General features: G+C 60.3%; 1 protein-coding gene and 1 long non-coding RNA gene across 5 annotated transcripts; one reads left to right on the top strand and one right to left on the bottom strand.

The window, feature by feature from the left end:
• Positions 1-6,822: 6,822 nt before the first annotated feature.
• IRX4 (iroquois homeobox 4) lies at positions 6,823-15,708 on the bottom strand. Of its 3 annotated transcripts, XM_079146046.1 has the most exons (6): positions 15,577-15,708; positions 11,441-11,578; positions 10,732-10,983; positions 9,926-10,041; positions 8,715-9,043; positions 6,823-8,207 (listed from the first exon to the last, which is right to left on the bottom strand). In XM_079146046.1, exons 2-6 carry the CDS (start codon positions 11,483-11,485, stop codon positions 7,381-7,383), a joined length of 1,569 nt encoding a protein of 522 aa, XP_079002172.1. In that variant the 5' UTR covers positions 11,486-11,578; positions 15,577-15,708; the 3' UTR covers positions 6,823-7,380. The 3 variants fall into 3 exon arrangements, with proteins under 3 accessions (XP_079002172.1, XP_079002173.1, XP_079002174.1); XM_079146047.1 differs by lacking the exon at positions 15,577-15,708 and having other exon boundaries at positions 11,441-11,816; XM_079146048.1 differs by lacking the exons at positions 9,926-10,041; positions 10,732-10,983; positions 11,441-11,578; positions 15,577-15,708 and adding an exon at positions 9,171-9,407 and having other exon boundaries at positions 8,715-9,133.
• LOC306664914 lies at positions 12,030-13,504 on the top strand. Of its 2 annotated transcripts, XR_013764856.1 has the most exons (3): positions 12,030-12,710; positions 12,822-12,948; positions 13,193-13,504. It is a non-coding gene; the product is annotated as an uncharacterized lncRNA (long non-coding RNA). The 2 variants fall into 2 exon arrangements; XR_013764855.1 differs by lacking the exon at positions 12,822-12,948.
• Positions 15,709-17,659: the final 1,951 nt, after the last annotated feature.

The following is a 17,659-nucleotide window of genomic DNA, read 5'->3' as shown; positions in this document are numbered from 1 at the left end:
CCTATAGGGCCCATATTCACAGGGAGGAGAAAGGCCCATCCTTCCAGTTTCCATCTGGGACCAACAGGAGTCATCGGATGGGAAAGAGACCAGCCATGCAGGGCGTGCATGCAGCTGTTGGTGCTGCCACCTGGGCATCTGAGCACAAGCCCCGCAGCTGCCTCCCAGTCCTGGGACATCCTTGTGCACCCTGGCAGTGCGTCCTGCCTGCACAAATCATGCTCTGCCCAGCTGCACGTTGTACACAGCTGTAGTTTGTGTTCAGGCTGATTATCTTGAACTTGGGCTAATGTTCCATGAAAAGGGACTCTCTATTATCAAGTTCATTAATTAAGGTCCCGTTTGCAGTCTGAGGGTGAGTGAGAACCACTGTGTGCTACGATCAGCCTTGCTTCCTCCTGGGGAGGCTGCTGTGGGAGGGCAGGGATCGGGAAAGGAAAGGGGCCCAGGAGTCAGGACAGGAGACCAGAGTCCAGAGTCTAGCCTTCCAGAGGCAGGACCAAGTTCTCCAGAACCTCAGCAGTGGGCTCAGAAATTTCATGCAGGGTGTCAATATAGGATTGGGGGTTCCTGGAGCCAGGTGGAACAGTGGATGTCACTCCCACTGCCAGGACATTCTGCTCAGGAGAGCTGTAGGCACAAACCCCAGGGACCTCCTTAGGGTAGGCAGCAATCTCTGTGGGGAGGATCAGCCAGGGCCCAGTGTGGAAGGAGCCAGGCCAAGTTGGGCTCCCTGGCCCGTGGCACCAGTGCTGGACACTGGGTCCCAGGCTGTCTTTTCCTTGTTTGGGCACTGCTTAGTCACCCCACCAGCTCCAGGGTCAGCCTCTCCTGGAATGCTGCTTCTGCTACCCCACAGAAGGGGCCCAGCAAGTGTCCTCGACCCCACATGGTCTCTGCCTCAGCCTGTCACACACAAAATGAACGGCATGAGTCTCTAGGCGCAGGCACATGGGTGGGCTCAGCCTGCTGGCAGGCCCCCTTCCTGCCTACCCCAACAGGCGTGACCAGGCTCACCCCTGCCCAGGAGCCCTCGCCTGACCCACAGCGGCAGAGGCTGCAGCAGATGCTCTCTGCATCTCCCTGTGACTGCACATGTATGCCGTCCCTCGAGTGTGCTTCAGAGGGAAGGCTGGACGGGAGGGTGCATGCTGCCGTGCCCGTGTGCTGTGCCCTGGCGTGAGGAGCAGGGGTGAGTCTGCACAGTGAGGCTACTGCTCTCTTCTCCCTGAGTCTCGTCCAGAGCAACCCAAGTCTCTTCCCAGGGGTGGAATGGGGGGTGGCACGGGCTACTCTGGGTTCTTTCTCTTCTCCTCAGAGGAGAGGCTGCCACGGGGGACCCTCACCCACCTCCCAGGGGCCTTCACGTGCAGACCTTCTCCTGACCCTGTCTTAAGAGCAGGATGCTCAGGAGGCCCTGGGGGCACAGCTGTGTCCAGGAAGGTGGCTCCTGGATGAGCTGATCCAGGGCCCACGCCTACCCCATGGACATGTGTGGGCCATGCACCAAGTGGCTCCTGCCTTCTGTTGTTCCACATGCCCCCAAGTGTGGTAGCTCACACCTGGGCCTTCCAGACAGGAAGCCGAGCTGCCACACCGGCTGGCGACTGAGGGGTCACGTCATCCAATGAAGAGCTGTGCTCCGTCCCTTCCACTGCACCCGCCTCCTTACTCAGGGGGCCCCACCAGTTCCAGGGCGGATGCCTCCTGCCCCCCGCCCACCGCTGCCTGGTGGCCCAGGGCCTCAGGGGCCTCTGGCCGGGGCTGCAGCTGCACCTCCTGGCCCTCCTGCCCAGGCTTCCCTAGCCATTCTCTTCCCACTGATGGTTCTGCTCCTTCCCTCCTGGCACACCTGCCCAGGGCCCCGTGATGTGGGCCTTGCCCTACCCAGGGGCCTGGCCTGCTTGGGGCTCCCTCCACTTTGGATGCTCTCCCTGCTCAGCTGACCTGCCCACTAAGAGCCACAGCTGGGGCCACCTGTGGGGGCTGTCCCCTCTCCGCAACCAGGGGTTACTCTTCAGAGGGCGAGAGAGGCCAGGTGGACAGCAGCAGGGGCTGAGTGCAGAAGCTTGCAGAGTCCTGCATGGATGCTGGCCTGGGTCCTGCTGTCTGCCAGGTCCTGGACAGGGGCAGCCCTGGACACCCTGTGGAGAGGGAAGGACACAGTGCCATGGGAGTCCGAGGTGTGTGTTAGTCACTGGAATACCAGGGCACTCACTGGGCACTCCTTTTACCCTGACCCTGGGGAGTCCATTCGGCTGGCAAGGCCTACAGGTAGGACAGCAGCTGCCTCCAGGACCCACTCTTGGTCTGTGGATCTCCTGAGCAGCAGCAGCAGTCACCAAGGTCCTGGGGTCACTCCTCAGAGTGATGGTTAGTGAAACTCTGGCCGTGGAAATCCAGGGCAGATTGTGTGAGGCTTGAGTAGCCCCCCCCCCATAGCTGCAGGCAGTGGGGTGCTGGGGGTGCTGGGGGCGAGTGCAGTGGACACACCATGCCAGACCCAGGTGGCCTCCTGGCCTGCTCCCAGTGCTCTGGACTCTTTGGGCAAAGACGACGCTTCTTCATAAGATCTTTAAAGGCTGTACCAGATGCCTGGAAATGTGACCCGTCACCTCCGATGAGCTTCCCTCTCCTCTACCTGCCCTCCTCCTTCCTGCTTTGCCCCCCTTCACCTCCTCCAGACCCCCTCCTCCTCTGCCTTCTTCCTCCCTTGTCCTCTCCATCCCCTCCTTCCCTCTTCTCCCTCCCCCTCCTCCTCCTCTCTGCTCTCCTCCTCCTCCCCCTTCTCCTCTCTCCTCTCCCTCCCCTCCTCCTCCCCATCTCATCTTCCTCTGGTCTCCTCCTCCACCTCCTCTCCCCTCCCTCCTCCTCTCCATCCAGTCCTCCCCTCCTCTCCTCTCTTCCCTCTCCTCCTCCTCTCCCCTCCTTCTCTTCCCCCTCCCATTGTCTGGGCTTCCCTCCAACCTGGGTCCTGAACTGGGGTCAAATCACCAGGTCCTGGACTCCTTTCCTGGGCCTTGCTGCCTTCCCAGGAGGTGACCCTGCAGGAGTACTTCCTGGTTCCTTCAGTTTGGTAACCCCAATAGGAAAAAGTGACCAGGGACAGCAACACAGGAAGGCAAGGGGGTGTCCAGGTGAGGGGATTTCAGCGTCCATTATTCCATAGAGCCATCGTGGGCAGCCCACATCTTCTTCAGATGCTGGAAGAGAAAGCTGGGCAAGGCAGAGGAGGGTGAGCGGACCATCCCCTGCCTCAGTGGCACTGTGTGGCCAGCTGTGGTCTGTGGGCAGCTCACAGCTCTTCCTCTGATGTTAATGCCACCATCCTGTCCCCACACTGGAGCCCAGATGACAGGCCACCCTGGGGTGCTGAGGCCACCAGGGACAGTTTGGGGCAGTTAGATGTCTGCAGGAGAGCCAGGGCTCAGTGCCCCTTAGCTAGGGACTTCTCTACCTGCCCTAGGAGACTCTTCCCTGTCCAGTGGCCAGTCCGAGGGTCCTTCTGAGGAGATGGAAGGTCTGCTGCTTCCTCTCCCTTGTCTCTCTTCCTGTACTCTCTTTATGGAGGGAGAAAGAGATCGAGGAGAGGAGAGAGAGAGAGAGAGAGAGGAAGAGGAGAGGAGAGGAGGAGAGAAAGAGAAGGAGAGAAGGAAGGAAAGGAAGAGAAGAGGGCCCGAGGGAAGGAGAGTGGGAAAGAGGGTGGGAGGGAGGGAGAGAGAGAGGGGAGAGTCGGAAGAGAGAGGGTGGGAGGGAAGGAGAGTGGGAAAGAGGGGCGAGAGGGAGGGAGAGAGAGAGGGGAGGGAAAGAAGGAAGAACCAGGCTGTCTCATCAGCGGCAGCTCGAGGCAGGCATGCCCAGGGAGAAGTAGGTGGCATAAATCGCATGCATGATCTCAGGAGACGACCACTTTAAATCTTAATTGGTTGCCTTTTAAATATCATTTAAGGGCTGGCTTCCCTGCCTCTCTCTAGTTAAGAAGGTGTCGTGTCAAACTCTATTACCTTGCTGGATGTCTCTCCCTTAAGTTTAAAAAAAAAGGAAAGGGAGAAAAAGAAAAAAATGGAACCATCAGCCACGGTTTGAGGGGTCGATAAAGCTTTTAGATTTGGAGACGTTTTCCGGAGCCCATTTCCTGCGGCTAGGAGTTGTTAATGGAGCTTAAGGAATTATCTTAGACTGGGCGGCCGGGAGAGCCGTATATTTCCCGCGCCTGTTCCCTTGTCGGGTCTGAATATGCTGCTGTCAGACTCGCTTAATGAAAAGTAACGCGCCGCTGATTACAGTTTTATTTGGGCTCTATGTAAAGAGCGCCGTTAATTTAGCCTCTCCTCTCCTGTGTTTGCATTTGCCACGCCTGAGTGGCTGAGCGCCGGTCCCAGCGCCGCGCCCGCCCGCCGCGCCCGCGCCCCGCGAGAAGCCAGGCTGGCGACCCTTCCCCCGCGGAGAAGACCCCTTTCCCCCTGAGTCCTTCCCCAGCCCACCTCGCGGGGCCTCGCGGGGCATCCCAGTGCGGGTGTGCGCCCCCAAGACCAGGTCTGGGTGCCTAAGGCGAACCTGGCAGGCTGAGCCTCCCAAGGTGAAGGGAGGCGGGCAGGAGTACCCAGCTCTGGCTGTGGGGTCCCGGGTTTGGCCGGAACCCTGCTCGCTGGACGTCCTTATTTCACGCAGTCTGGCTGTTTATTCAAACAAGGTACTTTAGTCAGCGAGTTCCACTAAGATCTGGGGCTCAAGCAAAGTGGGATTCCCAGGCCCAGGGCCGCTGGGACAGGTGGTTCCTGGCGCCAGGGACCCTGCCCCGGAGGTCCTAAGGGCAACAAGTTGGCTGGCAGCAGAAGCCCTCTGGGCCCTGGGTCCGCCCCTGGTGAGGGATCTGAGAGTCGAAGTTGCTCCCTGTCGGGGGCGCCTACCCAAGCCACCAGTGTGCTGGCCAGTGGCTTCAACCTCCCAACAGAGCTGCCTGCGACCGGAGCACAAGGCTGAGGTCCCAGCCTCACGTTTCTGCTGCCCGGTCTCCATCCCTGCCTAGCCCCCAAATGGCTTATTTCTCCTGAAAACCTCTGGCTTTGTCTAGGGCCGGGTGGGGGTGCGCTGGAGCGGCGCCCTCGGCCGCATTAAAATTCCTGGCGCCCCAGCCTCGGGCGCAACGCGTCTCCCCTGAGACTCCACTTTCGCTATTACTGTCAAGTACCCTTGACTCTTTATTTTTGCCCTTTTATCTATTACAACTAATTCGAGTTCTTTTGCCCTTTTCAGTCTAAGACGTGGGCTTTCTGCAAAGCCTCCCCTGCCAGCGAGCTCTCGGAGCGCGCAGCCTTTAGAAATTGAGGGGTTTACTGTCAAAATGAAAATTTCACTTCAAATTATCTTGGCTGATGCTCGCTCGCCAGGCCGGGGGCTCCCGCCGCAGCCTTTTGACAGGCACATCAACGGCGAGCTTCCGAACCTCGATAATATCATCCAAGGGAGCGAAAGTGAAAGCGGTGACAGCGCACGCGGGTACAATCCAATTACTGAGCCGGCCGCGGGCCCCGGGCGCGCCGGCGTTCGGCCGCTCGGTCCGGCCGAGGCCCGCCATCAGGGTCCCGGCGAATCTCTCCACTCGCGCCCGGGATCCGGGTTCCCGCGCCGATTTCCTCTCCCTCGGGAACCCAAACTTGCTCCAAGTCTGACCTGGCAAGCCAACCGGCCTGTCTTCCAGAGCTCCCAGCCCGCCGGGGGCCTTACACAGAAGCAAGGGCACCTGGAGGCCCCAGGCCGGTCCCACCCAGTTCCCAGACTTGCAGAAGAAAGCCCAGACCCTCTTGTCTGGTGTCCCCCAAGGCAGGCTGCCCGCCTGCGCCTGCCTGACTGCCCCGGATTGCGCACTTCCAGCTGGCTCGGATGCTGTCCATTTCTGTTCCGTCCTGGACAAAGGCCACGTTTGCCCTGTCCCTGCACCCCGCTGGGCTGTCCCCCCTCAGGAGCTCCCTTGCTAGCCGCTCTGACTTCCCAGTGGACACTTGGAACTTTTAAGTGGCCCATGAGGACCCAGAGCACAAGGCTTGCAGAGGGGGACCCCTATGGGGTATGCCTGCTGCCCCCAGGGAGGATCATTGAGACCCCAGGCTGGAACAGTTGCTGGATATGGGGTTGGAAACAGGCTCCTGTCGGAAGCCAAGTTTGCACAGCCCAGGAACCTCCCCAAGCCAGGCTTGCCCCCATGATCCCAGTTCTCAATTCCCTTCCCGTTCTGCCCGGCCCTGCTCACCCTGCCGGGAGAACTTTCCTTTTTGCCCGAAAGCCTGGGATTTCTCTGGAGCAGTGGAAACTAATTCCCAAAAGGAAAGTTCTCTACAGGGAGTGAGGTGGGCTTGGGGCGGCCCACTGACGTCCCTTTTGGAAGGGCTGAGGGCCAGAACAGAACCCCCTGCCTCAGGCAGGGAGGCTCCGAGGCTGTCCCCTCCACCAGGACTTAACCCATGGGAAATTAGAAAGTCTGAAATTTGTTCTAATCCAAAGAAATCCCCTTTGGCTCAAAATTGCAGAGTCTGGCAATAGGGAAGAGTGGAAAAGTTTTGACTCTCTTGTCCACTTCTATAGGAGTTCAGCAAAAGCCTCTAAGTTCACAGCGAATCTGCTTTGTTCAATGGCTTTGTGGAGGACTCTGGTGGACTCATGACCAGGTGGGGTCTTGGGTTGACAAGGACGTTATGGAGGTGGAATCTGGGTGGATCCCCACCCCACCCTGCCCCACCCCACCCAGTTCCTTCCCTTGGGTGTCAGCACCACCTCCTCTTGCAGATTCTCAAGCCCCTGGTTTTGAAATGTGTTCACTTTGCAATGCAAACACCATCACTGGGTTTTATTAGCCTCTCTCTGAAGCAGGCAATCATTGGTGTGAACATACATTTTAAAAAACATAATTTTATCGATTCAAGAATGTGCAACAGTGTAAACTTGGTGGAAGTGCTGTTGGTGAGCATTATGTGCTGAGGATGAAGTCAGAAGATGGGCAGGCTGAGATTCAGAAGGAATACCGGCATGCCTCAACCCGAGGAGACGGCAACACAAGACAAGCCTAAGAGCCCAATACCCTCGCCACGTAAACTTCCCATGTAAACTTGATGCTTCAAGAGTGCTCCCATCTGCTGTGAGAGTGCTCTCCCTGCTGGGTCCGGAGTTCGGGGGATGGCTCTGGTGGACTCATGACCAGGTGGGGTCAGGGGACAGCACACGCTTCTCCATGGCCCTAGGGAGACCGAGTTCAGATGCTCCTTCTCAGTGTCGGCAGCCTTGGTTTGGCCACACTCTTGCCTTCCTTTGGAAACTCAGTAAAAAAAGAGTCTGGCCTTCTGGGCCAGTGCTGGTTCCCCTCTCTGTCGTGCTGGGCAGGTGGCATCAGGCGCAGAAGGGCTTGCCTCCAGCCTTGGGCATGGCCAGCAGCTCCCTGGCAGCACCTGCAGCAGGAGCATCATGGGGCGCAGCAGGGGGGAAGGTGCGGGCCAGGGGTGCTGTTAGCATGTTGGCACCAGCCCCCAGCGAGCGTCCCAGAGGCCCAGGATCCAGGAGGGCACCCTTGGCGGTGGCCCAGGCCTGGTTCAAAGTGCTGTGCCTGAGGATGGGGTCATGAAAGACCCCGTCCACCCAGTTTCTAAGACTGGTTACTGGGGAGTCCTGGTGCCTGTCCAGGGCACCTGGAGGGGCTGGGACCATAGAGGAGGATGAGGTGGGTGTGGAGGATGAGGCTGCATGGGCAGCAGGACCTTGACGCTTGAGCATGCAGGACGGAAACTCAGTCTGGCTCAGGGCGGTGGCTGCTGCAGCAGTGGCCGTGTGGGCCAGTGACCAGATGCGTGGCTTGGCTTCTAGACCCACTGGCGTCCCAGCAGGTGCAAAGCCCAGCTTGGCCTCGCAGGCCTGCGGGTCACCCTCTGTGTCTGGCTGTTGCTCCTCCCTGGCCACTGTGCTCCGGAGGCAGCTCCGGGCCCTCTCCAGGTCCTCATCCAGGGCAGCTCCACCATCTGTGGGTAAGGGCACCCGGAGTGGGCCGGAAGCCTCCTTGCCTCCAGTGCCAGGGCCTTCAGGTGCAGTAGGGACGCGCTCCAGGCTGCTGTCCAGGGGCTGGAAGGGTGCCTTCAGCTCGCACTCTGGGGTCTCTGCCTCAAGTGGGTCGAAGTCGTCCAGGTCACTAAGTTCTAGCTCCTTGTCCTCTTTGCTGACAGTCTCTGCCAGGAAAGAACACATGGCCAGTGGAGGAAGACAGCTTGGCGGGTCACTCAGCTGCCCACTCCTCCTAAGCCACATTATAGAGTCCAGTATTGAAAAAGGAAGAGGCCTGGGGTCCTTCTCTGTCTTTCCATCTCCTCTGAAGGTGCCCAGGACTCTGCTTGGTGATACATGGGACTAGGAAGATTTCCACCTCAAATTTGTGTGGTTGTGTATGTGTGTGTGTGTGTGTGTGTGTGTGTGTGAGAGAGAGAGAGAGAGAGAGAGAGAGAGAGAGAGTTTAAAACATGATTTTGGATTCTTTAAGTATGTCCAGAGGGCACCACCAGAGTCTCCAGGTGCACAGGGCCTTTCCCAGAACTCATTTGCTACCCAGGTCCAGGGAGGTTGTGAGTTTGCCTGGCTCAAGCACCCTCTGTGCCCGGCTGCTTGTCTCTAGGTGGTAGAAACCCTGGAAAAGTCCCCCCCGGAAGCCTGGGCAACCCAGGGCCACCTTCCCAACTCACCTTCGCCCTTGGTGCTCTTGAGGGGCTCCTCCCGTGCCTCCTCCTCGCCCACCTCCTCCTCCTCGGCCTCCCCATAGGGCCGCTTCTCCTCTGCGCATTTGTTCCGCGGCGGCCACGTCATCTTGTTCTCCTTCTTGAGGCGCCTGCGCGCGTTGGCGAACCAGGTGGAGACCTGCGTGAGGGTCATCTTGGTGATGATGGCCAGCATGATCTTCTCGCCCTTGGTGGGGTAGGGGTTCTTGCGGTGTTCCTGTAGCCAGGCCTTGAGCGTGCTCGTGGTTTCGCGCGTGGCGTTCTTGCGCCGAGTGCCGCTGTCCATGGTTCCGTACCTGAAGGCAGGCTTCACAATGGGGCGCCGCTCGCCCCGCGCTGGGCCCACCCTGGGTCTGGGGGCGGGGCCGCCAGGGAAGCAAGGACCCCTGGGTCTGGGGGCGGGGCCGCCAGGGAAGCTAGGACGAGCTTTGTCCCCCAGGCGGTTGGGGTTGGGTGTGTTGTGGGAGGACAGATGGGCCCCAAGCCCCAGTCCTCCTGCGGACAGCCTTGCCACCTTTTGTGGGCGGAGGTCGAAGAGGAATGTCATTATTCTGACTGGGAGCCTGGCTCATTCTCAAATCGGAGAGGTCAGGCCTCTGTCACTCTCCAGAGATATTTCCTCGAGGTCCTTGATGGGGATTCACTCCTGTTTCTTTGATCCCCAAACCACAAGAACACATTGCAGGCATGTGATCCCACACCCTAATGTGCAAGGTCCCTGGACAGAAAGACCATGGGACAGAAGAAAGCTGCCAGCTGCCTCGGTGGGTTCGATTTTTAATGGTCACCCAGCGGCAGGGTCTCCCCATCATGGCTTCCTCTGCAGGGGCAGTGGGTTTGTTTGGACACTACCAGGGCTGTACTTCATGGAGTGCAGGGATGTGTCTGAGGCTCCCGAGGAAGTTGCCCGGGTGGACTGGGACTTCCAGATGCGAAGTCCTCAGAAAAGAGAGCAGTGGTATGATTTTGGCAGTCTCTACAGCACCAAAGGCCAGAGTGAGTGGGGCTGGGGGCTGGGAGCTGGGGGGAATTCTAGTTCCCAGCAGTACAGGCTCCTGCACAGGAGTCAGGCTTGACCTGCCTCCTTACTACCCAGGATGGTGGCCATAGTGCGTGGGGGCGGTGACTGCTGACAGTCCAAGGCAGGTGATCGGGTCCCTCACCTGTCAGTCCCTCACCTGTCATAGGGGTACTGGCCCAGAGCTGGCTCATAAGGGTAGTAGGCGGCGGCAGCTGCAGCAGGCGCAAGGCCCGCATGCGCAGATCCTGTCCCGTCCTTGGAGTCGAAGCTGTTCTGTAGGAGCAAAGGAGTCGGGGTCGCAGCTTCCAGACACCACCCAGCTACAGCCCTTTCCTTAGGTCCCCAGGCAGATCCCTGGGCAATCCCCACCCGCACCCACGACCACACCGCAGCAGGCGCTCCCTGAGGCTGATCTCCCTCAGGCCATGATACTCTGGTCCCCACACTGGAGAGAGGTCAATTGGAGTTTTGCGAAATGGGATACAAAGGAGAAAGATAAGGAAGAGGGAAAGGGGAGAGAAAAGAGCAGGGAACGGACAACAGAGGAGGGTGTGGAAGAGGAGGAGGGGCAGCGGGGAGGCGGAGAGGCAGCGGGAGGGAAGGTGCACCGGAAAAGAAGACCGGCGGGAGGGGGGAGGGAGGAGGGGAACGGGAGGGGCAAGGTGGGGCAGGAGAGGAGGGAGAGGGGCCGCAAGAGGAAGAGGAGGAGAACCAGTGATCTTGTTGGAATTCACCGGTAAAGCATAAAACTATAAGTGCATTAAACACTGCGATGCACCCGCGGGGCACCTGGACCCCGACGGGGCTGTTCCCTATTCCGAGGCACTTGGTAGGGAGCACAGCTGGACGAAGCCAACCCTCAACAGTTGGGAGATCCAGAGTACTCACGGCTTGGAACGAGGGAGTGGGTTTGGCAAATCCAGGGGTAGGGGCGGGCGGGGGAGGGTTGGGATGCCCCCTTACCAACGAATAGAAGGCAGACGCCTCTGAGCCGTAGGTCACGTAGTTGCCATAGCCCTGCGAGCCGCCGTAGGGACCCCCGTAGACACCGAGCGCTGCAGCCGAGTTGAGTTCGTGGCGCGCAGTGGCCAGCAGCCGGCTCTCGTAGACCGGGCAGTAGACGGGCGCTTGGGCTGAGGCTGCGGGCCCAGAGTCAGCCAGCGTGCGGCCGCCAGACTCGCAGCACGTGCTCAGGGAGTTGGTGGTCATCAGGAACTGGGGAGAAAGGGGCCGCGGGGATTGGCCGGCACCCAGGCGCGGGGAGCCTCCCCTTCACCGTGTACCGCCAGTTCCCCAGGGTCGGGAGGGACATCGCATCCCTCCCGGGAAGCCCGCGAGCCTAGCCTCCTCTGTCCACGTGGGACCCAGTCCGGGTGTTCACATCCTCCCCAGGTTTGCGAGGCCGTATTCGCGCTCGCGCTTCATGTTTGTTTGATGCCAAGTGATCCCGCACCCCGGGTCCCTGGGATCCTCTGGGACGCAGCCTCAGAGCCCGATGGGTGGGACAGAGATGGATTCCAATGCGCCCGTTGGATCTTATCAGCCCCTCTGCCCGGCCCCAGAGGTTCGGCGTCCACCCGCCTGGCGCGAGAGGCCCTGCTAGCTGGGAAGAGAGGGACACGAGTGCGTCCTGCCCGCCCTACCAGGTCCTCGCGGGAGGCGGTCCCCTTACCTGGGGAGCCGAGGAGTAGGGGTATCCAAACTGCGGGTAGGACATGTCGGGCGCGGCCCAAGGCGGATAGGCGGGGCCGGAAGGATCCTGCGCGCCGGGGCCGGAGCGGTTCGGCCACTGCTCCCGGGCTGCAGTCTCCTCCTAGGCTCTGAGAGGGCGAAACAGGAGAGCAGGTTAAAACAACCGCACGCTCCGCAAACTTTTCTAACCGGGAGGGAAAGTGAGTGGCGGTGGCGGCAGCGTTTCTGTTAGCTTCGAAATCCGGAGCCACTGGAGGGCTCTGCGGCCGACCGACCTTACAGCGGCGACAGAAATACATATTTTGCAAAAAAGAGCAAAACAAAACAAAACAAAAACGCGTCGCGGGAACCAAGTCAGATGTGCGCAGCTTTAAGCGTCGGAGACGCTGACGTCAGCCCCACGCCGCGCAGCAGGGTCTGGCCGCGGACGTGCAGGTCACTCGGCCGCTGGCCGGGCGGGGCGGGGACAGTCGGGGCCGCGCGAGCCGGCGCGGAGGGCCATTGGGCTTTAACAAATGAATTCTATTCAAGGAGTCAATATCGGCCCGACGAACGGTGTTTCTCCTAAGTCACCGGAGGACGGAAGGCACTTTTAATTAGAAATTAATTAATGAGCATCTGCTCCTTCCCACCCCACTGTAATCATTAGTCTCAATTACAAATGAGCCCTATGAAGGGACACACGGGTGAGTCTTCAGTGAAGATGTAATCAACAGTTAAAATTAGCCGGGCTCGGCGGCAGCTGCCAGCCCTTCCTCGCTGCGCGCTCGCCCTGGTGGAAGGACCCGAGCTCCGGAGGCCCCGCGCGCTTCTTGTCACTGGGTAACCGGGTGTCAGGAACGCACAAGTTCCAACCCACAAATGGAATTTAAGAATCAACTGCGGCCACACGAGTGCCTGTATCTGGAGGTCAACCTGCCCTCCGGTGTGTGGGTCCCTGGGGCCTCAGTGTCGGATTTGGACGGGTGGCCTACGTACTGCGGGGCTCCCCGAGCCAGCGTCCCTAGGTGGTGCCACTCCGGGAGCCCAGCAACCCCGGAAAAAGCCCCTCCTCTTCCCCACTCGGGTCATTCAAGTTCTTGCTCAGCCCACCGCTGCCTCCTCACCTCCCTCCCCATCCTCCCCCTCCTCTTCCGCGGGCCACTCTCCTTCGGCCTCTCCCTGCCCCTCGCGGCTAAGCCAGGGACTGCCAGACGCCCCTGAGCACTCTGAAGAACAGGTTTCCTCGTTCAGCCCCGGGACAACCTCCGGTAGGCTCTCTTCTTTAGGCACGCGGCGGGGCTGGCTGCAGGGGAGGGGACTTTGGGCGCCTGGCCGAAATGGCCCCACCCCTCCCCAGTACCGTGGTCTGTTTTGCACAGCTTTCTGTCTGGGGTGCACCGGTGGCTATGAGAGGGGGCCCACTGCAGGACTTCTGCAGGACTTCCCAGGGCAGTCCCGGCCTTAGGACCCTGCCCCGAGTTCGAAGTGGAGGCCCGCGTTCCAGCGGTGAGGGGGCGCTGGGCCACCCGGAACTCCCTCGCTCTTGGCCTTTGGCTCAGCCGTCCTCCAGGGCCCACCCTTGCCCCCTGCAGCTCTGCCACACCGGGCAGGCATCCCACGGTCGACGGGGGAGCGAAGCCCTGCACCCCGGCGCTGTGCAGACTTGCTCCGAGAGATTTCTGGGTTCAGACCTGTGAATCGCCCCAGGGTCACCCTCTAATTAATGGTGACGTTCTCGCCCTCTCCCCAGCTGCAAGGCTGCTCTCAGAAACGAAATCTGCCGGCTCTGACAGCTCTGTTGAAGGTGATTGATGACTATCTGGAGACCGCAGTACACATCATATAATATCTGCTGCGTAATTGCTTTAATTTACAGATGAAAATACGAGTTCTCCGATCGCGTTGGACCGCAGCCGGCCACGTCCGTTTGCAAAGGAAAACCATCGAAAATAATGAATAGCCGCTCCATGCAAATTATTCAGACAGTTTAGCGTCCGTAGCCGGGAGAGATATATAAAGAACACGAGTCAAATGACATTAATAATTGTTTTTGAATTCTGTATTGATTTCGTGGCAGGCCTGTTTATTTCTTTCTCACCTGAATTGCTAATACCACCTTCCTGTAAATAATAAGAAACTAGCCACCGGGGCTTCTCGGGTAGAAACGAATCTCTGTCTCTCTCGCTCTTCCTCCTCCTGCTCCTCCCCTCCCCCACCTCCCTCCTCCCAACTCCTTCCAATTTTCCGGCTTTGCTGAGGCTTTTGCAGAACATCCTCCTACTTTTCATTATTTATTGTTTACAAACAACTCACTCTCCCCGATAATGAGGTCGGGCCAGGGAGGGGAGTGAGCGCAGGGCGGCTGGGGCTCAGGACTTTCAGAGCAGGAGTCGCGAGGGAAGGACTTCCTTGTGGACATAGGCGCCCTCCTTCCCGAGTCAGGCCTAGGCGGCTGTAAGCGCTCGGCCGGCCAGGGAGGTCGTTCAGCCCCAGGCTTCAGCAGTCCGTGCCCTGCGCTCTGGAATTCCAGTTCGCAGCAGCAGCCGAACCAGGCCTGACAGGCACATTTCCTTTAGGGGATACCCGGTCTGCTGCAGCTCGGCTCTTGGGGAACGACGCCCCTGAACACCGGCCATTCATCTTCTGAGCAGATGTGCTCACCCTCGGAGCGTGGGCGGGGGCAGCGCAGAGCGTCCTTGGGGGCCTCTGGGGGAGGGGTTTCGTGGCTTTCTTCGACCCTCGCCGCTGGGTTCTCTTGATTGTTTTACAGCCTGGGTGCGTAAACAGACGCTTCCAGTCCCCCACTTCCGCCCTTTCCCCTTCGAGATTCCTGGCTCCCCGGACTCCACATCTCGGCTGCTGCACACCATACTCCACTTCCAGCAGGCCCTGGCCTGGGCAGCCTCTGGGGGCCGGCCCAGCCACACCCAGGGGCTTGCAACTGCCTGAAGACTCTCCGGACCTTGCCTGGCTTCACCAGGCACCGCTATCCAATCCCGAACGCAGGGTGGTCTCTGGCCAGGGAACCCGACATTCTGCTGACAACCTGCACCCCGGCTGAGACTGCTCTGCTCAAATGAGCACATTCTCCAGGCCATCCTTGTTCCAGAAACATGACTAGTGGTCCAGTTGTCCTTCCTAAAAGGCCAGCCAAGCCCTGAGCTGAGGTACCGGATCCTGGTCTAAGAGCAGATAGGAGTCTCAGGACCTCAGGTGTCATCAGATAAATGAGCTTGCACTGAGCAGTGAGCTGAATTCAGAACCTCGAGGGTCGACAGATACAAATACACCCGTGAGCAGGACATGAGGGGTGGAAAGGAGCTGGGGATGAGTCCCCCCACGCACCCAGTGGGCCTCCCAGGGGACAGAGGTAGGTTATGCTGAACATTAGGAGCCCATGGAGCCCCTGTTTTGCTCTGGGTTGATGTCGGTTGCTGGAACCAGGGAAGGCCTCTGGGGAGACAGGGCAGGCCCTGACCTTCCTGGGGCCAACCAAGTCCCGGTGCTCCGAAGTAACCCACGGACTACCCCTTCCCAGCACCAAGAGCCGCCGGGAGCTCCTTCCTTCCAGTGAAGCCAAGTTGACCCCAGCCGAAAAAGAAGGTGGCGCGCAGAGCTCCAGGAAGGGCCGAGGCACAGGCCGAGCCCTCGGAGCGCTGCACCCGCCCACTGCTAGCGGGGTGCGGGATTGAAAGGTATCTAGGAGTTCGTGAAGCAGCCAGGGCGAAGCCGAATTTGGCAGGTCGCTTCTTCGAAGAGCACCCCCCCAAACCAGCCTCACAAGCTGTAGGGGCGCACGTTGAATCCCCCGTTCCCCAAACGCCCTCCATTCCTGCCCCCCTCTCCGCTTTCCCGCTGCGCTCCTACGGCCAGCTAGATGGGCGCTGCCAGAAGCAGGAAGGAGCGCAGTGCCGGCGTCCAGACGGCAGGCCGTGCCATCCCGCGCGGCCCTGCGTCCCGCGAGGTCCCCAGCGTCCCACAGCCCGCACTCCGAGAACCGCCCCGGTTCCCTCACCCCGCTTCCCGAAACTTGCAGCAAACGCCGAGGCCTCCCGAGACCCCATCGGCACGCAGTAAACTTTGTCCCCTCCGGCGCAAGAGCGATCCTTTTAAAGTTTGTGCGGCCGAGCCCACTCCCTACCTGCGCTGGGGAAGCGCCCGCCCGCGCCGCTGGGGCGCCAGGGCCGCGGGGAGCAAGGCGCAGCCCAGGACACACCGGGGAGTCGCCGCCGCCGCCGCCGCCCGCGCCCCTCGGCGGCCGCACGGAGCCTCCGCCTCCTCGGAAGGGGGGAGGGGTCTCGGAACCCCGGGGCGGGGGCGGGCGCGGGGACCTCGCCTACCTGCGGTGGCTCTGGGCCACTCCCGGCCGCCCGCGAGGACTCTGCGCGGCCGCTTGGCGCGCGCGCTCCGGCGAGGAGCAGGCGACAACTAATGGAGACATTTCCAGGCGGAGCACCTGGCGAGCGGAGCGCGCCGGCGTCCCCAGGCGCCGCGGTCGTCAGCCGAGCCCGCACCGGCGTGACGTGGGCAAGCGAGCGAGCTGCTCCCACCCGGCCGCCCATTAACGCTTTCCCCCGCGGGCGCTGAGCTCCTGCCAACTTTCTCTCCACCCTGCTGGCGAGCTGGGTGTGCGGGGTGTGGGGTGGGATGAGGGGCGCCCGAGGGTACGGGCAGGGCCACTGGGGGCTGCTTGGGCGAGCACGCCAGGCCCTGAGAGGACTCCCCAACTATAACAGGACAGCAGAAAGGCGCGCGACCCGGGTTCTGCCAAATGCTGGGCCTCTTGTGCGGCTCCAGCGGTCTTGGGCTCCCCGCCCTCAGGGGCCGCTCTTCTCCCGGGGACACTGTCTCTGGTTTTGGGCCGGAGGAGCCCCCAGGTCGCAGTAGCCTGCCCTGTGGTGGCCATTCCTGGGATTAGGCTAGGTTTTCAGGCCCTCCCCCACTTTTCCTGCCCATCCCCCATTCTGTCATACTAAGCAAGACAAATCCTGGGTTTTATGCTTGGTGTCCACGCTGGTCCCAAGTTTTTCTGACTGCAGGCCTGACCAGGGACTTGGGCAAGTGGGGGTAAATGGTCCAAATCATAGAAATTGTTTGGGGCCCATGTACCCAAGACAAGGCCACTGTCTCAGGGAGGGAGTTTGCTTACCAACATTCAGAGCCAGGAAGGCTGGCCCTCTGGCCTAGGGATGAGCATTAGGAGCCCAAGGCAGGGGAGGTGGGCCCAGGTCCAGATCCCTCACCCCCTCCAGCCTCTCTCCCCTGAAGAATGGACACAGGAGCGTTTGTCCACCCATGGAGCTGCTGCTTGGGAAGCTGTGGCCAGCACAGGGGGAGCGAGTGGCAGGGTACCACCTGCCCAGGCCAGAGCAGGAAGGGACTGGAGAATTATATAGCCTCTGGGCTCATGGACAGGTGACAGAGCTAAGTCCCTTAGAGGGTCACTCTGCCAGGTACTGGCAAGGCTGGGGCCAGTCGTGGACCCCGGCCCCACCGGGCCCTGTACCGTGATGTACAGGTTGGTATCTCTGGCCTGGTGGGTGCCCTTTTCCTTCTTCCCCTAACCCTGCCAGCCATGTTCACTCCAAAGAACCACGGCCTCGTTTCTCATCATAGCAGGGAACAGAGAGACTCTGAAGAAGCTGAGCAGGCTTCCCCTTTCTCTTTTCTCCCTCCAGAGCTTGGCAGCTGCTCACTTCAGCAGCACGTGGGGACAGTCTTTGTCTGCAGGCCTCGAGTTACCAGCTTTTCCACTGGCAGAGGTGAGGGCCTACGGTGCCCAGCCAGACTGAGCCCTAGCTCCCAGGACAGCTGGACCACACGCTGCAGGGCTCTGCTCGGTCTCTTGGTTGCTCCAGAGACATGCAGGTCTAGCGGGGCCTCTGCATCCACCTGGATGGGCGTGTCATGTAGACGCAGGGTCACTCCTGGGCCCAGGAATCGGGCTTGCCCTCTGCTTGCTTTAAAGTCTGGGAGGCAGATGAGCTTGGGCTCCCTTTCCATAGGGACAGGTGGAAATGTCCTTCTGGAAAGGGGTCAGGGCTCTTTTGACTCCAACAGGAAGGAAGTGGAGAAAGAGCAGCTTGGCCCCAGGAAAAAAGGGGGCTTGCTCTGGTTCTAGCTCTGTCTAGCTGGCCCGATGCCCAGAGGGAGGGGGCTCTCTGCATCTTCCTCAGGTCAGCAGCGACAGGCACAGGCGTACCTCTGCGAGCTGGTG

The sequence above is a fragment of the Sciurus vulgaris genome, assembly GCF_902686455.1.
Source record: "Sciurus vulgaris genome assembly, chromosome: 6".
Classification (NCBI taxonomy): domain Eukaryota; kingdom Metazoa; phylum Chordata; class Mammalia; order Rodentia; family Sciuridae; genus Sciurus; species Sciurus vulgaris.
Note: the sequence above shows the minus strand (reverse complement) of the source record. Positions and strands in the feature narration are given on the sequence as shown.

Coding starts and splice junctions, on each gene's coding strand:
- IRX4 (XM_079146046.1), bottom strand. CDS start 11,485: ATGTCCTACCCGCAGTTTGGATACCCCTACTCCTCGGCTCCCCAG. Junction 10,984..11,440: donor CCTACTCCTCGGCTCCCCAG/GTAAGGGGACCG, acceptor CTTTCTCCCCAG/TTCCTGATGACCACCAACTC. Junction 9,044..9,925: donor GGCCAGTACCCCTATGACAG/GTGAGGGACTGA, acceptor GCCTGCCTTCAG/GTACGGAACCATGGACAGCG.